The sequence below is a fragment of the Astyanax mexicanus genome, chromosome 2, assembly GCF_023375975.1.
Source record: "Astyanax mexicanus isolate ESR-SI-001 chromosome 2, AstMex3_surface, whole genome shotgun sequence".
In the NCBI taxonomy this organism is placed as follows: domain Eukaryota; kingdom Metazoa; phylum Chordata; class Actinopteri; order Characiformes; family Acestrorhamphidae; genus Astyanax; species Astyanax mexicanus.
Genome location: NC_064409.1, coordinates 74,176,512 through 74,203,523, shown reverse-complemented (window position 1 = coordinate 74,203,523; position 27,012 = coordinate 74,176,512). Strand labels below are relative to the sequence as shown.

At 39.7% G+C, this 27,012-nt stretch overlaps 1 protein-coding gene across 5 annotated transcripts in view; it reads right to left on the bottom strand.

Annotated features, from left to right (window-relative positions):
* The window catches only part of LOC103044874 (MTSS I-BAR domain containing 1), a 43,685-nt gene extending 16,961 nt beyond the window's left edge, over positions 1-26,724 (bottom strand). For 2 of the 5 annotated variants that reach the window (XM_022671971.2, XM_022671969.2), the window contains exons 1-7: positions 26,405-26,722; positions 19,027-19,088; positions 15,119-15,192; positions 5,102-5,186; positions 3,380-3,471; positions 3,014-3,088; positions 11-168 (exon numbers count right to left, since the gene is read on the bottom strand). In XM_022671971.2, the coding sequence (XP_022527692.2) occupies positions 11-168; positions 3,014-3,088; positions 3,380-3,471; positions 5,102-5,186; positions 15,119-15,192; positions 19,027-19,088; positions 26,405-26,479 (621 nt within the window). In that variant the 5' untranslated portion in view covers positions 26,480-26,722. Of the gene's footprint in view, positions 1-10; positions 169-3,013; positions 3,089-3,379; positions 3,472-5,101; positions 5,187-15,118; positions 15,193-19,026; positions 19,089-26,404 lie in introns of all 5 variants that reach the window. The other 3 variants (XM_022671968.2, XM_022671970.2, XM_007257727.4) reach the window with 3 other exon arrangements.
* Between the last annotated feature and the right edge of the window lie 288 nt (positions 26,725-27,012).

Below are 27,012 nucleotides of genomic sequence, written 5' to 3'. Positions count from 1 at the left end.
GCTCACTCACTATAGCTGGTCTGAGCATGGTGACGAAAGTGCAGAATCGTCCTCTCTCCTCTATCAGAGCCTTCCTGACCGCCTGTCTCTCCGTCTCCTGCAGCGAGGCGTATTTATCACTCACTCCCTGCAGAGCACTGTCCACCTGCGGCTGCAGATCACCACGCCCTGGAGATCACACACACATTTATACACACACATATAATTACCATATTCACTCATTACTCACCACATGGTCCATGTCCACATGGTCCAACTTATCGTACAATACATTGACATATTATTTGTTTTTGTATAATTTTTGCTGAACTGATTATTGCTCTTATTGTGTTTATTTGCTTGTAAGTTATTAGAAATTAATTTTAACCAGTTGCACTGCCCTGTTCTATGATCACGAGTCATAAAGAGTTGCGCGATATTGGAAAAATGTTACATTGCAATGTTCTTTTTTTTTTCGACTATATATATCGCGATATTAAACAATGTAGGGCTCAAACCACGCACTGTCTCACGTCCAGACCGGTCAAGAGCTGAGTCAGTGAAACAGCAAAACAACAGAAATCGGCCCTTTAATCAGGCATTTAAATGTTTTTTTTTTTTAGGCAAATAAGAGCATTTTTCTGGGATTAAATGTGTGAAATCAGCTGTAACTGGAAATAAAACTATGCTGGACTGAGGTGCACAGCTTTCGACATGTGTGTTTACAAGCAAGTGCCAACCCATGTGGATGGAGGCCATGCGGTTACCCCGTGTTTACTCCTTATGTGGAAAAAGAATGCAGTGCACCCTTTATAAGTAACATCCGTCCATACACACACACACAATGGTCCGCAACAGATTCAAATCAGCATATATGTGAACTGTGGATGAACTACCAAAGATTACCTATAATAACATGGAATACAGTTTTACTGCTGCTGTAGTTTTTCACACTGCTTATTCAAATAACACACAGACATTTGTTGCTTGTATACCAATGCAAAACAAGCAGAACTCACTTTTGATTTGTGATGTAAATGTGGTTCCAGATGCATGACCTTGACCTAAACTTAAATGTTCTGTGGGGTCGGTACAGCATCTCTACCCTGTATCAATGTTTGATTTTTAGTTTTGGAAATGTTACTTTTAACATTTCCATAATGTTAGTATTCATCTAGCTGGGGACATTATGTGAGAAAGGGTACAATAACTTTGTGACGCAACCCATTCTCAGTTCATACATTTTCAGAACATTTCTGCAACATTGTTTCTGTAATGTTACAAGCTAATCTTCCTGGAACCTTTTCAAAACGTTGCTAAACATTCTTACAATCTTCTCTGTTAGCTGGGTTTGTGCTTCTCTGTAGTTTAAATCTACTTTATTTTTCGCACTACAAGGAGCATCGGATTATAAGGCACACCATCAATAAACGTCTATTTTCTGATCTATTTTCATACATAAGGAGCACATAAGGAACAGGGGTGTCACCATGTTTCCCTTCTAATTCAGAAGGTCTCGCTAACTTAGCTAAGTAAACAAAACTGTAATTCTTCAAAATAAACATTTTAAAGTCATTTCTTTTAAAGTAAAATAAGCTCTGGATGTTAATCTGCACATATTTCTCTTCTGAAAACTGTTTATTTGGGTGAGTAAATTGCTTCCGTTTATTTACAGTAAGCTTAGATTTCCAGATTTCCACTAAGGCTGGGTGCAGCAGCATTAGCAATAGCAGTTCATCGCTAACGCTAGCCACAGTTAGCGGCTAATGCTGCCCGACAGCGCTACACTAAGGAAACCTGAGTGATATAAGGGTGATATTATCTAGCAGTTTGTCCCACGTAGCATGTTTTAACATGGTAAACACGCAGACTACAGTACAATATACTCACCTTTGTTGTGTTGAAAGAGCTAGCACTTGTGTGTGTGTGTTTGTGTGCATCTTTACAGGTAACCCAAACACAAACAGGTAGTGGAACAGGTTCCTGCCTGATACTGAGGTCACATACAGTACCTGCTGTAAAAGTGTATGAGTGTTCAGACAACACAGTGATTAACACTGATGTGAATGGATTTCCTGACAGGAAAGCATCCTGTTTATGCGATACACACACACACACACACACACAAACGTACAACTCTTCTAGGTGGGACAAAAACAGTATATGATACTATAATTGGATCAGTTTCACTATAATCTTAGACCCTTCGATAAGATGCAGAGGACTCAGCAAGGTTTCGCACACTATTTACACAACAGCGAAAGGAATGTGTGAGAAACTGTCTGCACAAGAACATATCAAAAGTATTGTGACACCTGTTTATTCATTGTTTCTTCTGAAATCAACAGTATTAAAAGGGTTTATTCCACTTCTGTTGAATAACTCTCTCTATTGGCTGTGAAAATGCTTTCTATCAGATTTTAGAACATTGCTGTGAGAGTTTGACTAGATTCAGTAAAAAGAGCCAGTCCATAGGTTTATGTTTATCTACTCTTGAGAGTCCTATTCTTTTGGAAGTACTTCTCTACAGAGACTAGACTGTAAGCTGAGGGTGTGCATTTGCTTAAAGTGGCTACATGCACGAATCTTGGAAACTGTAGGTGTGTAGTGAGTGATGAACTCTGAAGCTAAATGAAGTTTGGAGGTGTGTAGTGATGAACTCTGAAGCTACATGAAGTCGGTCAGATGAATGCGTCAAATCAATCAAAGCTGGTCCAACCAATTTTTTTATGGCCAGGCAGTGTATATTATATATTCTTTATTGCTAGTTTTACTGTGTATGACTATGTATATGGCAAATAAAAATTTTACTTATACTTACACTTAAACAGTATAGTGTAGCTACAAAGAGTAAAAACAGCCACTCAGTATCCAGGTTTCAGTATAAAAAATACACTGAAGAGCAAAATTTCAAAGACGTGACTATCACACACACCTGTAGAAAAGCGCTACTAGAGTCTGTGATCAACAGGGAGTATAAGATGTGTGTGTTTGTGACGGGGTGGTACAGTTAAAAAAAGAGGGGGCTTCAAACCTTTCTTGGCTTTCTTTTGGAGTTTGAGAGTGTCTGAAGATTTCTTCTTGATCTCTTGGCGTGCTCGTTTGTATTCTGTCCAGAGAGAAAGAGAGAGAGAAAGAGAGAGAGAAAGAGAGATAGAGAGAGGGGGAGGGGGAGGAAGAAAGAGAGAGAGAGAGAATATGATGCTTTGAAGAGTCATTTCAAAGTCAGTAAGGAGCTAAAAAGAAAAGAATTAGACTAATCAAAGGGGTTAGTGATGACTGAATAATGAGGGACCGTGAGGCCTCAGACACACTGCAGTGAAACGCCTGCAGCTACACACCCACTGTGTACATATGTGTGAGTGTGAGTGTGTGTGTGTGTGTGTGTGTGTGTGTGTACCTTTGGCATGGTCCTTATCCATAGTGTTGGCGACTCGCTTCCACTCCTCCATCTGCTCTTGTAGTGGATTAATCAGAGAGTCCACAAAAACCCTACACACACACACACACACACACACACGCACACACGCACACACACACATATACACACATGCACATAAACACACACACAGAAAGGACAATTCTCATTTAGAAATTAAGAACAGCACTGTACAGCACATACACTATATTGACAAAAGTATTGGGACACCTGCTAATTTGTTGTTTATTGTCTCAAATCAATGGTATTAAAAAAAAGAGTCCTGCGTTTGTGGGGGTAACTGTCTCTACTGTCTATAGAAAGCTTTATACAATTTTTTTGTATTGCATTTAGCAATTAGATTATTAGTTAGGACAGGATATTGGATGAATAACACCTTAATTAATCCCCAACTCATCCCAAATGTACTGAATGAAGCATCATCCTCAATTGCAATGGCCATCTTTCCCCAATGCCAGTTGGTAGTCATCTCCAGTCATACAGAACCAGCCTATTTCTTTGAATACTGGAAATCAAAACACATTTATATAACTAATAATTTATGATAATCAAATGAACAGTTTGTAGCATTTGGCTCAATAACGTACAAAAAACTGAAGTTTTGGCTTGTTAAGGCTCCCTCGCCTGCGCAGATCTCCACATCGAGAGAATCTACTGATGGGAGGTTTGTATAGAAGGGCGGGAGTTTGTTTGTAAACAGACGCCTTGTTGAGCACTTTCAATCTCACTTCAAACACATCTCCAACCATGTAATTATGCATGGTATTAGGCATGGTGCAAATATGAAATAGGCTCATGTTAATCTGCTCTAGAGAGTCCGATTCTATTGTCAGTAGCTCTATATAGGGACAAGATTTACATTCTATAACGCTAGCTTCAGCTCCGAGCGCCGCCATCACTGAACTGAAAATAACTTATATATTACATATATATTGTATACATAGACTCCACATACCATACCAGCCAGCACCAGGAGGCAGGCTATCCAGAGTCTATGTATATGTATGTCTATGTTATTATCAGTACAGTGATGGCGGCGCTCGGAGCTGAAGCTAGCATTATAGGTTGTAATGAGCTTCTTGTGCACTTTTTAAGTTATTAATGCCTTGTTTTAAATGTCAGGGCTCTGCAGATTATACCAAGGAGGTGTGGAGCTACTTTGAGCGGGATAACGGTGTAAAAAGCGATTTATCGGGGCAAATTATGCCCCGTGTCACCCAGTCTGAAGGGTGTTTGGACAAACTGTTAAAATTTCTGGATCTCGGAAAGCTGTGGGAGAACTAAGGTGTGCTATAAGTACTTTTTATCATGTTTTACTACAACAAAAGTCCATTTTACACCGGCGTTCTTCTTTAAAGTAGCTAAATTAAATAGGATGTCCACAAACATCTGTATTTTGTTGCTGTCAAACAACCTTAAAAGCCCTATACACTAGTGCATCTTACAAAATTAGAACATCATTAAAAAGTTACTTTATTTCAGTAATTCAGTTCAAATAGTAAATCTCTTATATTATACAGATGTTTCACACACAGAGTGATCAATTTTAAGTTTCACATTTTGAAGTGAATTACTGGAATTAAATCATTTTAAAATTATATTTACATTTTTTGAGATGCATTAGTACATGCAAGTGTGTGTGTGTGTGTGTGTGTGTGTGTGTGTGTGTGTTATAACACTCACATGGAGAACTGTCTGAGTTTGGCCTCTATGCTGCGATGTCTCATACACATCCTGGTCAGTGCAGAGCCAATGTCCCGTGTACCACCTGCAACACACACACACACACACACACACACAAAAGTGATTCATGAAATCATGCACATATACTGTATACTACTCCTATGTTAAGTATTAAATTATGAATTTAGTTATTTAGTTATGTTTACTTCTGTTCACAGAGATTATTCTAGCCAGACAACACTGGTCACAATCCCTCTTCACCCACTATCAGACCTCTATCACTCCAACTCCCATAATTCACATAGCCTTACTATGAGCACGCTAGCCAGTGTTCAACCACACTCACAAGATAACACCTCACAACTTATACAGGGTTTGGCTGTCCTAAACTTATCTCTGGTGTAACACTGCATTATCAAGGCACATACTGCTATCCCATGAGATTTGGCATACCAGTATTTTACAGTCTACCAGCAAGTGTGTGTGTGTGTGTGTAAATGTCTGCACAGATGGCAGTGTTGGCTAAAGGTGTGCAAGAATGTTTTGTTCCACCTTGTTCTTTTGCACTCAGCATGAGAGAGAGAGAGAGAGAGAAAGAGAGAGAAAGAGAGAGAGAGAGAAAGAGAGACAGAGACAGAGAGCGGTTATGCTAGACTATCATGGAGTGACTCAGTATAGCAGCGGGTCATCTTCAGTGATGAGTCCCACTTTTGTTTTGGTAAAAACAGCCAATACAGGCCAGATCTAGGAGATGCTATGCCACGCCCATATTTCGACTGAAAAATGTGTGGGATGGTATTGGACGCGCTATCAACAGTTTCAAGAGCCCAACATGTGCCTTATTTTCTGGTTATGTATGAAAATAGACTAGAAAATAGACGATTATTGATAGTGTGCCTTACAGTGCAAAAAATACGGTACTCATAGATGCACTCAGAAAGAAGTGCTGGATTGTAGTGGCATTCAGAAGGAAGTTAAAGGCTAGCTGGAACGATAAATTATTTCAAAATTTAGACGGATATGGGCAACTTTTGGTCATAGATGTTAATCTACACAGATTTCTTTCTTGAAAACTGTTTACTTGGGTGTGTAAAGCGCTTCCGCTTATTTTTACAGTCAGCTTAAATTTCCACTAAGGGTAGAAACATACTTGCTGTTTGCTCATGTCCTCGCGTAGACAACCTGCTGCGTTGTGAATGTGATTGAAATCATACTAGCCTATGTGCAACGCTTGTAACTGGAGGCTTCCACTAGAGGGCAGAACTTAGAAAGGACAGCGCTAATGCTAGCGCTAATGCCATCTGACAGCATTAAACTGAGAAACCCTAAGAGTTCTGGCAAGCCAGGGCGATATTAACTAGCGGTTCATTCCAAGTATCTTGTTTTAACATGACAAACACGCAGACTACAGTCTGATAATACTCATCTCTGAACGGCGAAAGAGCTAGCACTTAGTTTGGTTAGCAGGTAATGCTAATGCTGCTCCAGCAGTGCTAGCCAGAGTTAGCAGCAGGCAAAAGAGCTAGCACTTAGCGCAATTAGTGGGTAATGCTAGTACTGCTCCAGCTTTGGTGTAGGAGAACTAAACTGAAACTCCTGTATAACGCGGAGTGGCTGCTCCTTACAACCTGACTGGTAGAATTCTAACATAAGGTGTACGGTCAATTTTTGAGAAAATTTAAGAATTTTTAGTGCCTTATAGTGTGAAAAATATGGTATATAATAATATTATTTATGAAAAATCACCCTAATTCATTAGAACTGATTCTAAAACTCCACTTTGCTTCAGTTTTCACCTTCAGACTGGTGCACTGATGCATTTTAACACCCCTCCCTAATAAAGTGGTGTACAGTAAAAGTCCATCACACCACATCATCACGTCTGACTGCTCTCTCTCTCTCTCTTTCTCTCTCTCTCTCTGATGGCAGACGTTCAGAGCGTTTGATTTTTTGCTTTGTCTGGATTCCCAGAGTAACACCCTGCTCTGCTCTTCTGACCCCAGATCTATAAATACTGCTGCAGTGTAGACTACACACACTCGTCTGCCATCACACACACACACACTCTCTCTTTATTAATAGCAGTGACACCGGGCCTGTGTGAAGCACTGCAATGCAGCAGCAGCACCTCCCCTCTCCATGTCACACACACACACACACTCACACCCACACACACACTCACACACCAACACACACTGTCTGGAACCTGAAAACTGTGCTGTGCATTTTTCAGCCCCTATAACTTACTTATTATAGAAGCCAATGGGAGGCTGCCCAGCGCCATGCTAACCCACCCCAGGCAATGATGCCCAGTCTAGCCAGCGCCAGACCACCACCCCCTCCAAACCAACTATTCAGAACACACAACCACTCTGCACTGCAGAGCTCATTGATCGCCCAGTGTGTGTGTGTGTGTGTGTGTGTGTGTGTGAGTTTGTTTTATTTGTCAATCAGACCCTGTCCCAAACTGCAGCCCTCAGCCACCCTGCACCTGCCTCACAGCTAACACACACACACACACACACACTCTGCCCTCAAAGTGTGTGTATATGTGTATCCCTGATTCTGTCTAAAAGAGATCAAACACACACACACCCTTAAGTGTGTGTGATGTGCTGTGACGGTCACACACTCATGCACACACATTAGGCAGCACTAACATGGTTCCTGGGAAAAGTTGACCTTTCAGGAGGACATCCACTGGGGCAACACACACACATGCGCTCACACAAATATGTGTGTGTGTGTATGATACATTCCTCCTGCATAAGGGTTCAGAGAATGCAGAGTGTCTCACATTCCCCCCTATAAATAACGCAAGTGAGAAATCCAACGCTTATACTCTTATATACATATATGAAAGACAGACACACACACACACTAATGCATAACATATACAAAGTTACGCAACGTTTGCATATGATATCTTATGACATTTTGTAACAATTAAAAAATTGTGTTAAAATATCACAATTTAAATATCACAATGACTGTAATAAAGAGAATAGCATCTCTGTGATTCCCACTAGAGCTTGGATTCTCAGCCCGAACCCGACCCAACACGAGGCATGACCCGAACTTGAACCGAGATGTCCCATGTCATGTCGGGCTTGGGCAGAGCATGCACGGGCTCGGGCTTGGTCAGAGAGGATTTTTTGGGCCAGATCTACGCTCTAATTCCCACTCTGAGCTAGAGAGCTGCTGCTGCACTATGTAACTTTGGTGGAGCTGGTCTCCAGAACTTTCTCCAGAACTGTGCAACACTGTGTAACTCAAGTCCACATGCTAATCAATTCAGATGCTGCTTCTGTATCTCTCAGCTTGTCCAGAAATGCATATGTACCACTGTTGTCCATGAGAGGGTGCTCCAAGCTTGATTGGTATTTACTGTTTACTGCAGTAAAGTACATTACATTACATTTCATTTTTATCCGAAGCGACTTACAATAATGATGATATTTAGCAATCAGTGTTGGGAAGTAACGGATTACATGTAACGGCGTTACGTAATCAGATTACAAATTATAAGTAACTGTAATCCGTTACAGTTACTGCTTCAGTAAATGGTAATCAGATTACAGTTACTCTGCTAAAATAAAAGGGTTACATTGCGGTACTTTCCTATTTTTGCTCTTCCAATCCAACACTGACAAAACGCAAATAACATTTTGTTGTGAATACGCTCTGATATGACAGGGAACTGTCTGCCCCTTCTCCCATCTCGCTGCACACACACACACACACACACACACAGGGAGGAGGGGCAGCGGCTCACAGCGGCTCCACGCTCACACAACAACGAGACGAAATTAACTGACATTTTGGTCAACGAATAAAAACGAGACGAAAATGTTTGGCAGGGACGAAATCCAATCAGAATTGATTTAGGTCTGTGAAAGGTAGGGACCAGTTAGGAAGAGATCTAATCACTGCTACTTTAGCGAAGGTGGAGTACCCGCCTCTCCTGCAGCAGCGCCTCGCGGAATTAAACTGTCGATACGGAGCTCGACTGGAAGTTAACTCCACAGAGTTCAGCAGGGAGAGAGGGAGAGAGAGAGGGGAGAGGCGATATATTTCTCTTTCGACGTCGCGAAAAACAAGATAACGTGTAAACCACGTGGAGCGACTCCATTACCGGTAAAAACACCACTAATCTTTCAGCTTCGGCAGACCAGAGTCACACAGATCTCCATGCAGAGATCCGCGTTTTAATACTGATGTTATTTCATGAGCTGATGTGTTTAACTCAGCAGTGCACTAAAACACAGAACTGATACAGAACTTACTCATTAAGATCATCTGTTTAGTCTCACAGTGGGAAAGATATAGCTAGTGTTAAAGCAGGAACAGGTCAGAAAGGAACTCAATAATATAACGAAAATAAAACAATAAAATAAGTGAATCTATGAACCCAAAAGTCTGTGTAAATTCCTTACAGCACTTTCTCATAAGTTTCTCACTTTAACTCATGAAGTCTCTCTGTACATCCTGAGAGCATCTCTACAGGACAGTGTGTGAAGGTGTGTTTTTGATCTCATTTATAGACTGTAGCTCCAGTAGGTGTGCTGGGTTAGTGCTGGAGATAAAACTAGATCCTTTAAAAGTTTTTGCATCTACAGCTCTGTTCAAACTATAATTTAACTATTCAGATGTTTTATGACCTGATTTCTAGAGCAAAATTTTAAATGTAACATATGTATAGTCACACACCTATAATAATAATAATATACATTAAATCATATATAAATATATTTCACATTCAAACATTAACAATATTACTCAAGTGGTTATTAAACGTTTCATTTTGTATACATGTAGAGTTAATAATTCAAGGAAACTGATGAAAAATCATTTACATTTACACCCTTTACATTTTAGTCAACTAAATTTACTGTAATTTTAGTCGACTATATTCTTATGACATTAAGTCGACTAAAACTAAAAACATTTCAGATGACTAAATTGTGACTAAAACTAAATGCTATTTTCGTCACAAGACTATGACTAAGACTAAATCACAATTTGTTGTCAAAATTACACTGGAGGCAAACCTGCAAATAGATAGCTTACGGTTGTTGTTACATTGTTTGGTTTTAAATGGTTTTATCATCAATTTATAGAAGTGTTTTATAAATTTTTTGATGAAATGGTTTCATAAGTATTTTATAGAGTGATTGAAAAGGCTGTTTTATTTGTTTATCTATTTGTTACATTCATTCAGGCTTAAAAAAATGACAATATTTAAAGTAATCCAAAGTAATCAGATTACGTTACTCACTTGAAGTAATGTAACTGATTACGTTACAAATTACATTTTGAGTGATGTAATCAGTAATCTGTAAGGGATTACATTTTAAAAGTAACCTTCCCAACACTGTTAGCAATAGAGGACGTAGAATTCAAGGTAAAAAAAAACAAAAAAAACGTTAGAAATGGTCAAGCAAAAAGCTTGGAAAAAAGAAGCACACTGTTGATATGATAATTCCAAAATTGAATATTGAAGATAACATCTCTGAAGCTCGATGTAAGATCTCACCTTGTGGGGTGAGGATGATTCTGAGAAAGGTGCAGCTCAATGGTTAAAAAAAAGGAAGTTTGGGGTTTTATGCGTATGTTTACATTACATTTTATTCTGTGATTTAATGTATGATGTTATTATTGTCTGGTTGCAAAGAAAAAACACATTATTGCCTCACTCATGTAAACTCTCGGTATGCTTGCTTTCGGATTGCACCACAGCGACGAGTCAGCATGTAAAATATTCCTCCATCAGCTGTGAGGGGTAATTATTAAAAAGTAAAAAGTGAAAACAACTGTAAAATCCGATCACCTAAAGTTACAGAGCAGAGTGTCCAAGTGCGGAGAAGCATAGTGCATAAAAAATGTCCAACACTCTGCTGATTAATAACTGCAAAAGGGGGACCGACTCCACACTAATGACTGTCGATTTATAACGGGGTGTAAAAAAGGCTACTGTAGGTGTCCTTATATTTTTGTTCTTGAATGAATGAAGTTCAACTTATATAGTGTCTTTCTAGAAACCCAAGGAAACATTACAATTTAGAAATTTTTACACACTAACATTCATACTCAACACTCATCCACACACCGGTGAGAAGCAGCAGCCAATAGTGCACAGCGTACTCTCAGCCAGAAACATCTGTCCACCTGAAGGTCTGCATCCAGCACTAAAGCATTTACTAGGGGTGTCACGATTCTCTAAATCCTCGATTCGATTTTATTTCCAATTGTAGGGTCACGATTCAATTCGATTCTCGATTTTCTTTTTTTACAGCAGAGAGGCCTATGCCAGTTTTAGATTAGTCAGTCACTGGTTTGATTCATCAAATTTACAAAATCTTATTTCAAAAGGTGGGCTCGATATAAGTGATGCAAAGTGATACAAGTGATCTTTAATACACCACATTAGGCACTAATGGTCAAATTTAAATAATTTCATTAAGATATATTTGTAATGCTATCTAGTGGCTTTTTTTGGTAGCAGCAGTGTGCACTATTAAAATAAATAATAAACAAAATACTCGATCCTCTTTTTGACTTCGATGCTCAAAACCATGACATAATTTCGATTAATTTTGATGAAATATCGAAATCGTGACACCCCTAGCATTTACCCAGGACAGAGTGCCAATCCATATCTGGGCACACAGTCATACACACATTTTATACACACACAAACTTACATACATACCACACACACACACACACACACACACACACACATACACACACACCAGATCAATTTAGAGTATTCAATTTTTGTGGGCAAGTTAGAGTATCCAATTTACCAGCTCAAAATAGATTATTCAATTTCTTAATTTATTTTTTTGGGGCATTTTAGAGAATCCAATTTACCCGATCTTCATGTTTTTGGACTGTGGGAGGAAACCGGAGTCCCTGCAGGAAACCCACGCAGACACGAGGAGAACATGGAAACTACTATTTTGCATATCCAGGATTTAGGCCCAGTTAAATAGCTGTACAAACCTTTGTGTTGCAAACATCAAAATGCATTTGTCTGTGCAGAATGAGCTCAGACTCCGCCCATCAAGAGGGAAGAAAGACAGACAGAGCAGACAGCTGAAAAGACAAACAAACAAACACACACACACACACACAGACAGATGGGCAAAAACAATGCATACACACTAACAGAGAGTGGCACACATGGACGACTGCACACGCAGACAGGCAGACAGACACCCAGACACGCAGACACACACCAACAGATGCAGGTTTACAGTGAATGACATTCAATGTGTCATATTACACACTGTACACGTCTCACTTCTAACTAACTACAGCAACAGGGAAATAATTTACTTCCTGTTAATTGTGTAAGTTTTCCCCCTTATATTTACAGTTTATAATTTTTTCATGGTAGTTTTTTATCTACAAATAAAAAACATCCAATAAAGGTTCAAATTTACCAGTCCTGTTAATTAAGTCCTGTTCCTTTAAGAAAGCACTCACTGTGTGTATAAAAAAACTCCATCACCTCAAAGAATCTCATCCATTCAAACCTGTCAAAAACATGGCGCTGCCACGATGATCGGGAGAACGCTTGTTCGAATCCTGGTCATGCAGCTTGCCATCAGCTGGCGGAGCCCCGAGAGAGCACAATTGCTCTCTTGCTCTCTCTGGGTGGGTAGATATAGCTCTTTTCCCTCATCACTTCTAGGGTGATGTTGATCAGCACAAGGCTGCATCTGTGAGCTGATGTATCGGAACCGAGTTGCTGCACTTTCCTTCGAGTGCGCTGTGATGCTACTCGGTAATGCTGCATCAGCAGCAGGTTGTTGGGATGATGACCTCCATGCAATTTGTTTCTTAATATATTTTTTAACTCATAGGGATTCTGAGAAAGGTGTAGCTCAACATGTTAAAAAAGTCATGTCTTATTCTGTGAGTTATTGGCGAGCGAAAAATCAGATTATTGACTAACTCAAGTGAATGTTATTAAACTAGATGACTGGATTACTCACTAACTTTGATGTCCTGCAGTAATCACGCTCAGTAATCGCAGTGATTGGTCAGAAGATTACCTGCATATTGCACACTCCAGTGATTTCATCAGGCCTAAGGCCGATGTCGCAATGCTGATGAAAGAAATATAAATTATGCAGTGCTAATAAAAAAGTCTAACAGAAATCACAGAAAGCTTCAGATCAGAGGGTTTTAGAGACAGTGGGTTTCAGCGACGGCGTTCTCTGCCCTCTGCAGAACTCTAACTCTGCACTGTGCCGTCAGGCTGCATGATTACCAACCGGGTTTACACACACCGGGGGTCCGAGCCGCCGCGACCGAAAGCAGATCCTCCACCCTGCCAAAGGCTCTGAGCCGCCGTGGACGCTTGCCTGGACAGATGGAGGCTCTGTTCCTCATTACTGATTCCTTCCTGCTAAATGATGCTGTTTGATTTACACTAACGAGCCCAGGCTTCAGTCACCTCAGCACTAATTAACAATGAACACGCAAAGAGAGAGAGAGAGAGAGAGAGAGAGAGACTGAAAGAGAGAGAGAGACACAGAGAGACTTCGCAAACCGTGTATCTCAAGAGACTGAGCAAGAAAGACTGAGAGACAAAAGGAGAGAGACAGAGGGAAAGAGGCAGAGAGAGAGAATGACAGAGCGAGAGAAAGCGACAGAGAGAGAGACATAAAGAGAGAGAAACGAGAGAGAGAAAGACTGAGCAAGAGAGCGACAGAGAGAGAGAGAGATCTCTCAAACCTTGTATCTTGGCCCTGCATTATTTGTCACACTAATAAAGCACCCCAAATTGAATTAAATTGCAAACGAAAGAAGGAGGGAGGGAGAGAGAGAAAGAGAGAGTGAGAGATAGAGAGACGGACAAAGAAATGCTATTATTGTCCTTAGATCATCATTATTATCTATCCAACTAAAGATGAGGTAGATAGAGAAAGAGAGAGAAAAAAGAGAGAATACAGTTAAAAGAAAGGAAGAAAGGGGGTATACAAAGAAGTAGAATGAGAGTAAAAGAGAGAGAGAGAGAGAGAGAGAGAGAGAGAGATTTCTCAAACCTTGTATCTCAAGCTTTGGCACGGCATTATTTGTCACACTAATAAAGCACCCTAAATTGAATTAAATAGCAAAAGAGAAAGAGAAGAAGGGAGGCAGAGAGAAAGAGAGTGCGAGCGATAGAAAGAGAGATGGACAGAGAAAGAACAAGCACAAGAAAAAATGCTATTATTGTCCTTAATATCATCATTATTATCTATCCAACTAAGAACAAGGTAAAAAGAAAGAGAGTGAGAAAGAGAGAAAAAATAGAGAGAATAGAGTTAAAAGAAAATGCACATACAGAGAGTTATAGTGAGAGAGAGAGAGAGAGAGAGAGAGAGAGAGAGAGAGAGAGAGAGAGAGAGAGTGAGAATAACAAACAAGGAGGAGTAGAGAAAGGTAGAGTGAGACTACCTGAGGGTGAGGGAGTGGGAGAAAAAGGGCAGATGTAAAAAGATGAGAGAGAGAAAGAGAGAGAGCATACAATGAAAAAAGAGGGGAAGTTGAGAGAGGTAGAGTGAAAAAGAGTGGTGAGAGAGATGGGAGAATGAAAAGAGAAAGAGTTCGTTAAAGCAGAATTATATGAGAATCAGTACAGGTGTGGGGTGTAATTCACTTTTATTCCACTGCAGTAAATACAAATAATGTTTTTTAGCTCCCCCTCATGAACAGACAGGTGTACACATGCATTTCTGGACTAGCTGAGAGATACAGAAGCAGCATCTGAAGTGAGAGAAGCTTGTGCACCAAGGCTGTGGAGTAATACTACTGGATTTTACACTAATTTGACTGTTTATGGTTATGTAGAGTGTTCTGTAGTGAGTTCTGTAGTGAGATTCTTGTGCAGCTCCACCAAAGTTGCATAGTGCCCCCATTACAGCAATCATATATCCATATTACCTAAAACTTAGGTGCTCTCAGTCGCAGAAAATAGTGCGAGAGTGTGTTTGTGTGTGAGTGTATGCGTCAACTTACCTCTGCTGCCTGTGGCCAAGTCTGCAACTTTCTGAAAGGCATCAAGGAATGCAGCCAACGCCACAACTGTGGTCCTGAGAGCAGACACACACACACACACACACACACACTTACAGTATAATGGACAGCTGGACTGAATTCAGTTTCTGTGGTGTTTATGCATTACAATGCATCTTCTGATTGACTAGTCTAATTAGACTTCATAACTAGGCTTCATTAGTCCACATGGTGTCACTAATTAAATGAATAGGGTAAACCTATTTATATAATAATATTTATGTACTCATTTAAAATTTTTTTGCACTATAAGGCGCACCAGAAACGTCGCCATGTTTTCCTTTTAATTCAGCAGGTCTCACCGCTGGGTGGTGGTGGGCCGTTAATGAACGAAGTTAAGTAAAGCTAAGCTAAGTTAAGTAAACAATAATGTAATTCTTAAAAAAAAGACCCTTTTCATTTTCTTTTAAAGTCAAACGAGCGCTGGATGTTAATATACACAGATTTCTCTCCTTTGGGTGAGTAAAGAACGCACTTCCATTTATTTACAGTAAGCTTAGATTCCTGTATTTCTCCAGCATTAAAGTGGACATGAAACACTTCAAGTATTTAGTATAATTCACAAGATATATTTTCACTCTAACAAATCTAATAAGTTTAACAGTTGTCAGTGAAGCGGAATTAAAATAATAAGCAATCTAAATGTCATTTTTTTAAGTAAGGGCAGCGCCATCTTGTCCCAGCACTTAAAGTGACGTCACGAGGTTGGTTCCCGAACGCCTCATTAACATAAACTATTAGTCTACAATAACTTAGTTTCTCAATAGATAATAAAAGCCAAATCAAAAATCTACAAAGGGGGGGGGGCACTTTTGTATTGCCCCTGGGTGTAATACTGGGTGTAGTAAAATTTTATAGGCTGAAGAGTGAGAAAAAAAAAATCACTTTCACTTTAATATCCACTTAAATCATGTACATTTCATTCAGTCTTAATGAACTCTGGACTTTACATGCTAAAAAGCTAAATGTATTTGAACAAGCTAGTTCACTGGATGGCAGTACCTGCTGTTGACGGGCTTCCTGCTGGGACCTCACGTAGAGAGAGAATAGACACCTCCAAAACCTCTCGCTCTCAGAAAAGCCTCTGAAAATCTCTGCTCAGATTTATACAGGAAAGATCTCTGAGCAAATGCTCCACGTTAGCCTAGTTCAGCTTCGTCTTCATCCATAATCTCCACAAACAACAAGCTATTTTCCCTTACCGTGACTGCTAGCTATATACCTGGGCTCTTCAGCCAACCAACCTCGTGACGTCACCAGTGCTGCACGGGCAAAATGGCGGCGCACTAGTGCAAACGTAACAAACATAAATATATTATAATTTAGTGTGTAAACATTTTATATAAAAAAAATCCCCCCCTAATTAATAACATTATATTTAATCCCTTAGAAAACTTGTACAAACTGAAATGTTTCATGTCCCCTTTAAGGCTGGAGCATTAGCAGTAGCGGCTAACCACTAGCGGTTGGCGCCCAATGCGGCCTGACAGCGCTGCACTGAGAAACCCTGAATGTTCCTGTAAGCCAGAGCGATATTAGCTAGAGATTTGTCCGACATAGCTTGTTTTAACACGGTAAACACGCAGACTACAGTCGGATATACTCTCCTCTGAATGGTGAAAGAGCTAGCACCTAGCACGGTGAGCGGCTAATGCTTATGCTGCTCCATCAGTGCTGGCCAGGGTTAGCAGCAGGCTACAGGCCTATTACTCACCTCTGAGCGGTGAAAGAGCTAGCGCTTAGCGTGGTTAGCGGCTAATGCTAATACTGCTCCAGTCTTGGTGCTGGAGAACTAAACTGAAACTCCTGTATAACTCTGTACTTCAGCAGAGTGGCTTTACTGCTCCTTAATACCTGACTGATAAAATTCATATATTAGATTGCACCGGATTATAAGGTGCACTGATGATTTTGGGGAAAATTAAAGAATTATAGGTCTACCTTATAGTGTGAAAAATATATTAGACAAATATAACAGAATTTAAAAGAAGCTCCATATAAAAATACAGCTATTTGTGTGGAGGAGGTTTTTTTTTTTTTTTTAGCATAAATCACACCCCTCCCCCCAAACACCTCACTGTAATAAGCTGCAGCCAGATGTCTTAGTGAACAGAAACACCACTATTATCCGATCTTGTAAATGTTCAAACTGCTTCAACACTAATTAACACCTCTCCCCTCTCCAGATCTGATCTGCTGTCAGTGTTACAGTGAGGACACAGAATCTTCAGTCAGTCAGTCAGTGTGCTGACTGTACACACACAGGACTTTGAGAGGAATTTACACTAACAAATACACCTGTGTACATATACACACATATTATATACTGTATATATTGTATACACACACTTTAACACAACATCAGAGATACAGCAGGGTTCTTCAGATCCAGTCATGCCTCGGGGGCTGGTTTCCTGCATGGTTTGGAGGCTTCCCTGCTCAAACACACCCACTACACCTGATAATATTCTGATACAGGTGTGTCAGAGTGTGGAAAACTCCTAAATGTACTCAGGACTGGATCTAAAGAAGATACAGGTATGTACACGTAGTGTCCAATGAGTTTGTCCCATGTTTCCATGTCCCATGGAAGTGAAATTACTCCAGCACTACGCCTGTAGCAGTATTAGCATTAGCCGTTAACCGCACTAAGCGCTAGCTCTTTCACTGTACAGAGGTGAGTATATCAGACTGTAGCCTGCACGCTTACCGTGTTAAAACAAGCTACGTGGGATGAACCGCTAGCTGATTGTGCCCTGGATTACTGGAACACTCATGGTTCCTCAGTGTAGCACTGTCAGTGACATTTACTAGCTGTAACTTTGGCTAGCGGTTAGCGACTAATGCTAAAGCTGCTGCACCCAGCCTGGTGCACATCATCAGAGATGCAGCAGGGTTCTTCAGGTTCTACAGTTCTTTTTTTCCATTTTTCTCCCAATTTGGTTATCCAATTGTCCCACCCCATTGTGCGTCCCCATCACCAGTGGCACCTGCGACCCTAGGAGGATGTGGACGAGCACACGCCTCCTCCGACACGTGTGAAGTCAGTCACCCCTTTTTTTCGAGCTGCTGCTGATGAATCATTGCCCGAGCAGCATCACAGCGCGCTCAGAGGAAAGCACAGCAACTAGGTTTCGATACATCAGCTCACAGATGCCTCGTGCCGCCCGGTGCCACCTTTAAGCGTGATGGGGAGAGAGCGCCATCTACCCACCCAGAGTGAGCAAGGCCAATTTTGCTCCCTCTGAGTGCCGGCAGCTTGATGGCAAAGCTGCATGAGCAGGGGTTCGAACCTCAGGTTCTACAATTCTTCATCTTACTGTAAATAAATGGAAGTGCTTTACTCACCCAAATAAACAGGAGAGAATATGTGTTAATTCATATTAACATTAACATTAACATAGTGCTCGCTAGACTTTAAAAAAGAAAATGTTTTTTTTTTTTTTTACAACTTTGTTTACTTAGCTTAGCTTTACTTTAGGTACCCCACTATGACCACCCAGCAGTGAGACCTGCTGAATTAGAAGGAAAATATGGCGACACCCCTGTTCCTTACTAGTGTTGCATAATGCACCTTATAAGCCCATGAGAAGGCTGCACTGAGCTGTGGGTACTCCTGCATGAAACGTGTATGTGTTTTCTGCCAAAATCCCTTGGATAATTCTAGCTATTTCGGTATATTAACAACCAAACTGATTTATACTTAATTAAACTCAAGTTTCATACAGACAATAAAAGGATAGTGAATTTAAATAAGCTGTATCTGTGTTCATAAAAAACATGAGATGTTAAGATGATGAAGAGCACTGTTCAGGTACAGATGGAGATGTTAGTGTGGTCTGATGTCTCACCTGAGCTGGGCCTGCAGTTTCCCAGCCTTACTGATGAAATCCTCCCACACCGGATAACTGCCCTGCAACACAAATAACAGAAGCTGTTTTTTATAGACTGGTCTACTCACAGCAACACAATACAGACACTGAACACACACACACACACACACACATGCCAAACAATCAATAACAACCTCACTCATTATCCGCTCGTCCTTTACCTCACTCTTAATCTCTCTCATTATCTCCTCCTGCTTCCCTGGTTAACTCTGCCCACCTTTTATCCTATTTCTCTCTCTCTCTCAATCTCTCTCTCTCTCAATCTCTCTCTCTCTCTCTCTCTCTCTCTATCTCTCTCTCTCTCTCTCAGAACAGCACTCCATCTATCTAGCATCTAGCAACACCATCCATCTATCTGATTACCTTCAATCTCTAGTGAAGTCCCGGATGCTGAGATAATGCAGATTAGTACAGGAAGTCAGATTTTGTGATTAAAATTATTGTGCATTAAATATAAATTGTTTTCTTTACATTATTGGTTCAGAATATGGTAGAGTCACAATCCCCACTTCTCCCATTCTCTCTGTCAACCTGAACTCAAACTAATTCCATACTTCATCAACTCTGTCATATAATCCTATTTACCTGAGTACTGATTGCTTTCACCTGTTTCCCCTACTTTTCAATCAAGTCTGTCCGTTACATTCATTGTAAAGTATTGTATATGCTGGAAGGGCAAATGGAAAGCAGGTGTTTATAATAAAGTTGCCAGTTAGTGGATGTACAAAAATGACATTTATTCTTGAAATAAATTTTATTTATACAGAATATTTTACAACTTATCTTGCTGCTTTGCTTTTTTTTTTGAGTCAGTTCAAGGTATAAGGTGTTACTAATAAAGTGGCCAGTGTGTAGAAGTTCAATGTAACTAGTGGCAATTGATTGGAAGCATAAGGTAGGTGTTTCTAATAAAGTGGCCGGTGACTGGAAGCATGAGATAGGTGTTTCCAATGAAGTGGACAATGAGTGCTCCACTACAAATAACAGAAAATAGAAACCACTCTCTCATTTCTTCTGTATTGATCAGTGTAAACACAGCACAGCATCATGGCAGCAGACAGTATCAGATGCTGACAATATGAGAATCTGTTAATTTTATTGGTATAAATTACTTTTCCTGAGCATATCATTAAAAACCAACCTTGTGCTTTCACATAATGGCCACTTTAATAGAAACACCTGCTACCTTGTAAGATAACACCTACTTAATTAAACATATGCATCATGCGACTAGAATAGCTCTGCTGAGGTAAATTCATGATTAGAATAGCACTGCTGAGCTAAATGCATGATTAGAATAGCATTACTGAGGTAAAATCATGATTAGAATAGCAATGCTAAGGTAAATTCATGATTAGAATAGCACTGCTCAGGTAAATGTCTCATTTGAATAGCTGTGCTGAGAAAAAAATTGTGATACAAATAGCTCTGCTGAAGTAAATCCATAATTAGAATAGTTCTGCTGAGGTAAATGCATATTAGAATAGCTCTGCTGAGGTAAATGCATGATTAGAATAGTACTGCTGAGGTAAATGTGATTAGATTAGCTCTGCTGAGGTAAATTCATGATTATAATAGCATTGCTTATTTTTTTTATAAAAAATAGCTCTGCTAAGGTAAATATATTTTTTTTATTACTATTATTGTTTTTCAGTAAATATTAGGCTATTTCAGCCAAGTGTTACATTTAGTTTGGTTGCGGTTTCAGCCATAATATTTAAATTCAGTGCATCCTTGGTACCTCTTGACAGATGTCAGTTTAACCAGATAATCAATGTAATTCACGTCACCTGTCAGCATTTTTAATGCTTTCTCTGATTTAAAATAGCATTGCTGAGGTCAATGCATAAATGAAATAGCTCTGCTAGGGTAAATTTGTGATTAGAATAGTTCTGCTGAGGAAAATGCATGATTAGAATAGCTCTGCTAAAGTAAATGTCTGATTCTGTTTTAATATTTTAATTTGGTGCATCCCTGGTAGATCCCACTTTTTGACAGGTGTCATTTTAAGCAGATAATCAATGTTATTCATGTCACCTGTCAGCAGTTTTAATGCTACCGCTGATTTTCAAAGAAATGGGTCCTTTACATTGGCTTCCTGCTGTGACAGAGCATATAAGTGTGTGCGTGTGTGTGTGTGTGTGTGTGTGCGTGTGTGAGTGATGTCTCCACGCCTCATCTCCGGCTCTTTTGTAGTTTGATAACTGGAGACAACATCTGTTGCCTTGACAACGTGAGCGACTGCAGAACCAGAGCCATGACGCTGCAGTCTGCACTCCCAGTGTGCAACACACACACACACACACACACACAGCTACTGATGTTCACTGCCCTGCACTCCCCCCATTCACATCACCATAACACTGCAACAGTCCCCTGTAATAAGAAGTAGTACAGTATTATCATATCTATCATATGATTAATAAAGCAACACACACCCACACACAGCAGTGCCCTCGGCCGTCTGCTTCAAAGCCCCTGCCAGCCTCAACAAAACATGGCATGTTTCAATGCCCTCTGTTCCCTCTCAGGCTCCTGGACGCTGCAGTGACTATAATGGAACACTCTCATTAAGAGCCGTCCATTTACAATACAGAGAAGAGCCCAAAACCAGGTCCAATCACGTCCAACACAGATTTAATCACAATGACAGGGAGGTTAACACAGCACAGATAACAGAAAAAGAGGGAGGTAAGCTGGGTGATATTGAAGAAGAATAAAAATCTTGATATTCTTCAAATATTATTATGTAGGAATATGAATGTTAGCATCACTTAAAACTGCTGTGCAATTTATTTTTGTGTAAGATATATCGTTCCAGACGTTATAGTGATAAACTATATTATTGTCATTGTAAGACAATTAAATACCGCTAACATAATGATAATATAATAGCATAACAAAGCATTCATACCATTTTAAAGACTGCAAATTTGTAAATAATAAAAGATTTGGAAATATAAAGAATTTCTTTACCTACTGCAGAATTTCACATTGTGTGTATAAGTCACATACATTGAAGCATTGGTCATTTAGCATGACTGGTTAAAGTACTGTTATATAACAATAAACAGTATATGATGTATATATTATATAAACATACAGCTCTGGAAAAAAACTGTTGCTCCAAAACTTTGGAATCAGCCACAGTAGATATTTTTATGTCCAACTTAAAAACGTATCTATTCTGTCATGCATTTCAGTCCTGAGTGGTTTATGCTGTTAGTTATCTGTTTTGTCTTGGTCAACTCTGTCCTGTCATCAGGTTTATTTTAAACGATTGTTTTTTATTGTATTTCTTATTGTATTTTTGTGTTTCTTATAGTTTCTCTTATGTCTAGTTTTCTGTTTCGTTTTGAACTGGGTTTGTGTTAGTGATGGTGACAATCCACTTTCTTCAGCTCTGATCCGATTCCGATATAAAACTGATATAAAATTAATATAAAACTGCAGATACAGATACAAATACCAATAAAAGGGCTCTTTTAGTTTATTATTAGTACTATGAATAAGGTAACATAATGAGGCTGAAACAGACCAAACAGACCACACAGTCATTTGAAAAGTATACACAAGTGCATTTAATGTAAATGCATTCCAAAGTCATTTATTTGACACACTTTATATACAAACACACTATAGTTTTCTTTTAAATAAAATTTTCCATTAAATATAAAAAAAAAATAAATATTAAATATGTTATGTTTATATTAAATATGTTGCACAGGAGTCTCTGCAAAGACTAAAGGCTAGCCGGTGACACTAACTGTATTTCCGAGCTGAATTAATCACTGCTTTTAATAATTAGATTGATTTCTTAGTGCCGGTTAGATTGAGTAGGATCTGTGGTTTGATAATCGATGTGGATTATGGTTGTAGTTAACTTGAGATAACAGACTGCAGATATTAATGGAAATGGCTAACCGGCGACACTAACTGTATTTCCGAGCTGAATTAATCACTGTTTTTACCAACAGATGGGTGTGTTTGTGCTGGTTAGTGTTTGTGGTTTTATAGGATATGAGGAATATGACTATAGTTTACTCCAGTCTGTAGTTAATAACTTTACAACACCAGAATACAGCAGCTGTCGGTTCAGTGCTTGCTAGGGTAATTGACTGCAGATCTTAATGCAAATGGCTAACGGCTAACTAATGATGCTAACTGTATTTCTGTACTAAATTAATGGCAGTTTTTAACAGAAGATGGGTGTGTTTGTGCTGGTTAGTGTTGGTAGATCCTGTATTTTAATAGGATATGTGGATTATGACTATAGTTTACTCCAGTCTGTATTTAATACCTTTACTAATAGGGGTGGGCAAAATTATATCGTATACAATATATCGTGACACAGAAATATCATGATATAAAAAATCCATATCGTGATAATAGAGATGTTCTGTCTTAAAAGTAGTCTATTATTTACTGTGAAGCTTTAAGTGTATTTATTGTATAATTGTTTTAGTTTGCAGTTTATATGCATGCACTAAATATTCTGCAATAGTTTTTGCTGCATTATATTATTTTATGCTATATTATTTATTTTCCCTATATACTATTATACTATATTCCAGAAATGAATGAATTATTTTTCTGTTTTCCTATATCGCCATGTATATCATTATCGCAAAAATACCCTGAAATATCGTGATATTATTTTAGAGCCATATCGCCCACCCCTACTTTACAACACCAGAATGCAGCTGTGGGTTAAATGCTAACTAGGCTAACAGACTGCTGGTGTTACCTGTTCACCCCTCAGACGCTGACTTTACAAATATTACATATAGCCATTCTGCTGTTCAGTGTTTCCAAAGTGAAAACTCTCCAGATAAATGACATTAATTGATAATTGATAGTGGGCAAATAGCTAAAGTTACTCATTCAGCTGCAAAGTTACGGCGGGTTTATTGTCCAGCTTAAACTGCGGACTGGAATATGGATCGGTAAGTGGATCGGCCACGCACACCCGATATCAAATACGCTGATAACATCAATATCGGACTCGATACTGATATTGTATCGGATCGGCTCCATCTCTAGTTTGTGTTATATGATCTCATCGTACAGCACTCATTGTCTTTTAAATGTGCTATATCAATTAAGTTGACTTGACTTGAGTTAAGTGAGAAGGAATGGCTACATTTCAACCGAACTTTTTTTTTTAAAAGCGTAGCTTAAAAATAGGGTATCTACTCAGATTCCATCTATGATGTTCTATATGTAAAGACGTACAATCTCAGTTACCTCATTTTGAAAATCGCATTAAAACAGTAATTCAAATTAAACCTAATTACTTTGAATTAACCGCCCAGCACTAAACTGAGCACTGCTGGTTAACCTTATTAGTGCTCAAATTTAGTGCATGCTAAAGCTGAAGCAGCAGCAGAAGATGAGCTCTCATCCTGCAGCACAGCGATGCTGTTTTCTATCAGATACTGTGGCCTTGAAGCACAGAAGCAAAGACCCAGATTATGATGCCCCAAATCCACCACAGCTAACACTGTCAAGTCCACTGGCCTATTTGCTTCCTGGCTGATAGCATCTTTAAACCATCAGTTTCTAATTAAAACAATCTTTCAATCACAACAACTCGATTTTAATACTCTAAATCCCAGCAAATCCTGGTTTTAATTTTCCTATTCCTAACAAACTCCAATTATAACCATTAAAATCCCAGCATGTGCAGTATATAACCATCCAGAAGCAAGAAATAATTCAGTTTATTCCCAACAATTCACACCAAACCAAGATATTAAGACTCTAAACCTTGATTTTAATCCCTTAAACCCAAAGAAATCCAACACTGTAGTCATCCTAATCCTAGAAATCTCATATTATACCTAGCCTGACAAAAAATCCATGATTTTAATCCCTTCAATCCAGCAAAGTATGATTTTAACACTCTTAATCATTGGAAGCCAAAATGCACATGATTTTAATCCCCTAATTTTAGCAAATCCTACAATGTAGCAAAGATCCTAACCCTGGTAATCATATTTTATCGACCCTAATGATTACACCAATTGTTATGCTTTAAATCACATCACACCCTGAATTTATTTCAAAAATCAAAACTTTTAATTATCTTAATCCTAACAATCCCAGATTTTAAGGACCAGTTTCTCAGACCAAGATTAAGATTAATCACATACTTAAAGGTTTTCAAAAGTAAATAAATATTAGTGTGAAAACTTAGTCAAAGGCAAGACGTAATCAATAATCCCAGATTTGAACTTTTATCTTAATCCCAACAATACTTGATTTTAATCCCCCAAATTCCATAATATAATTTTAACCATTCTAATCTCACACATGACATATTTTAAGTAACTTAATGCCAACAATACATGACTTTAATCTTTTAATCCTAGATTTAAACCAACGCTAATCCCAGCCATTACAGATTTTAACACTTACACTATAGGCTTCTGCAGCTATACCCCCCCAAACCTCACCACCACCATCACCACCCTATACCTCACCACCACCATCACCCTATACCTCACTAATAGCCCCCATATCTCACCACACCACCATCACCACCCCATACCTCACAAACACCACCGCAAACCTCACCACAACCACCATTACCCTATACCTCAACACCCCATACCTCAACACCACAACCAATACCCTGTACCTCACCACCATCACCCTATACCTCACCACCCCATACCTCACCACCACCATTACTTTATACCTCACCACAATCACCCAAAACCTCATCACCACCACCATCACTACCCCATACCTCACCACCATTACCATTTACCTCAGCATCAACATCACCAGCCCATACATCACCACCACCATCACCACCACATACCTCACCACCATTATCCCATACCTCGCTGCTGCCATCACCACCCCATACCTTACCATCACCATTACCCTATACCTCACCATCATCCCATACCTCATCACCATCAACCCATACCTCACCACCACCCCATCCCTCATCACCATCAACCTATACCTCACCACCCTATACCTCACCACCACCACCATTACCCTATACCTCACCAACACCTTCTCAACCCCCATACCTCATAATCACCACCACCATCACCATTCCATATATCACCACAACCATCACCACCCCATACTTTAACACCATCACCCCTTACCACACCACCACTCCAAACCTCATCACCATCACATCATACATCACCACCACCATAACCAGCAGCACAGTTTGCACAGGGACCACTGACTGACACAGCTGACAGAATGGTGCTGACCTGTGAAGTGGACACACACACACACACACACACACACACACACACACACACACACTCAGGGGCAGGTTGAGGATGCGCAGGCGGGGTGTTACCTTCATGTCAGTGATGACGGTCTGGAACAGTCCCCCCAGCGCGCTGCACTCGCGCTCCATGACCGCCTCCATCATCACCAGCAGCAGCTCGGCTACAGACCCTGATAACCCTGCGACTCTGCGACCCCCGGGGGCACAGCCGCTCGCGCCGCCGCTCTACCGCGCGCTCAGGGCGTCTCCCTCAGCACCGCATCCCCCAGAATCACCGGCACACTGAATCACTCCCGCAAACTAAAGATACAGCACACAGCGCGCGCTACCGACCCCGCGCACACCCGCCGCTCCACTCACGGAGACTACCTCGCGCCGGCTAACCCGACTCACCAATTAACTGATTCACTTAGAATGATTCTTTTCTATGAATCGGTTCAAGCGATTCACTAAACCGAACTGAATCAAACTGTTGAACTTGGCAGCGACGTCATAGATAGATAGATAGATAGATAGATAGATAGATAGATAGATAGATAGATAGATAGATAGATAGATAGATAGATAGATAGACCCACAGACAGGCAAAATTAGAAAGATAGACACATATAGATAGATAGATAGATAGATAGATAGATAGATAGATAGATATACAGATAGATAGATAGATAGATAGA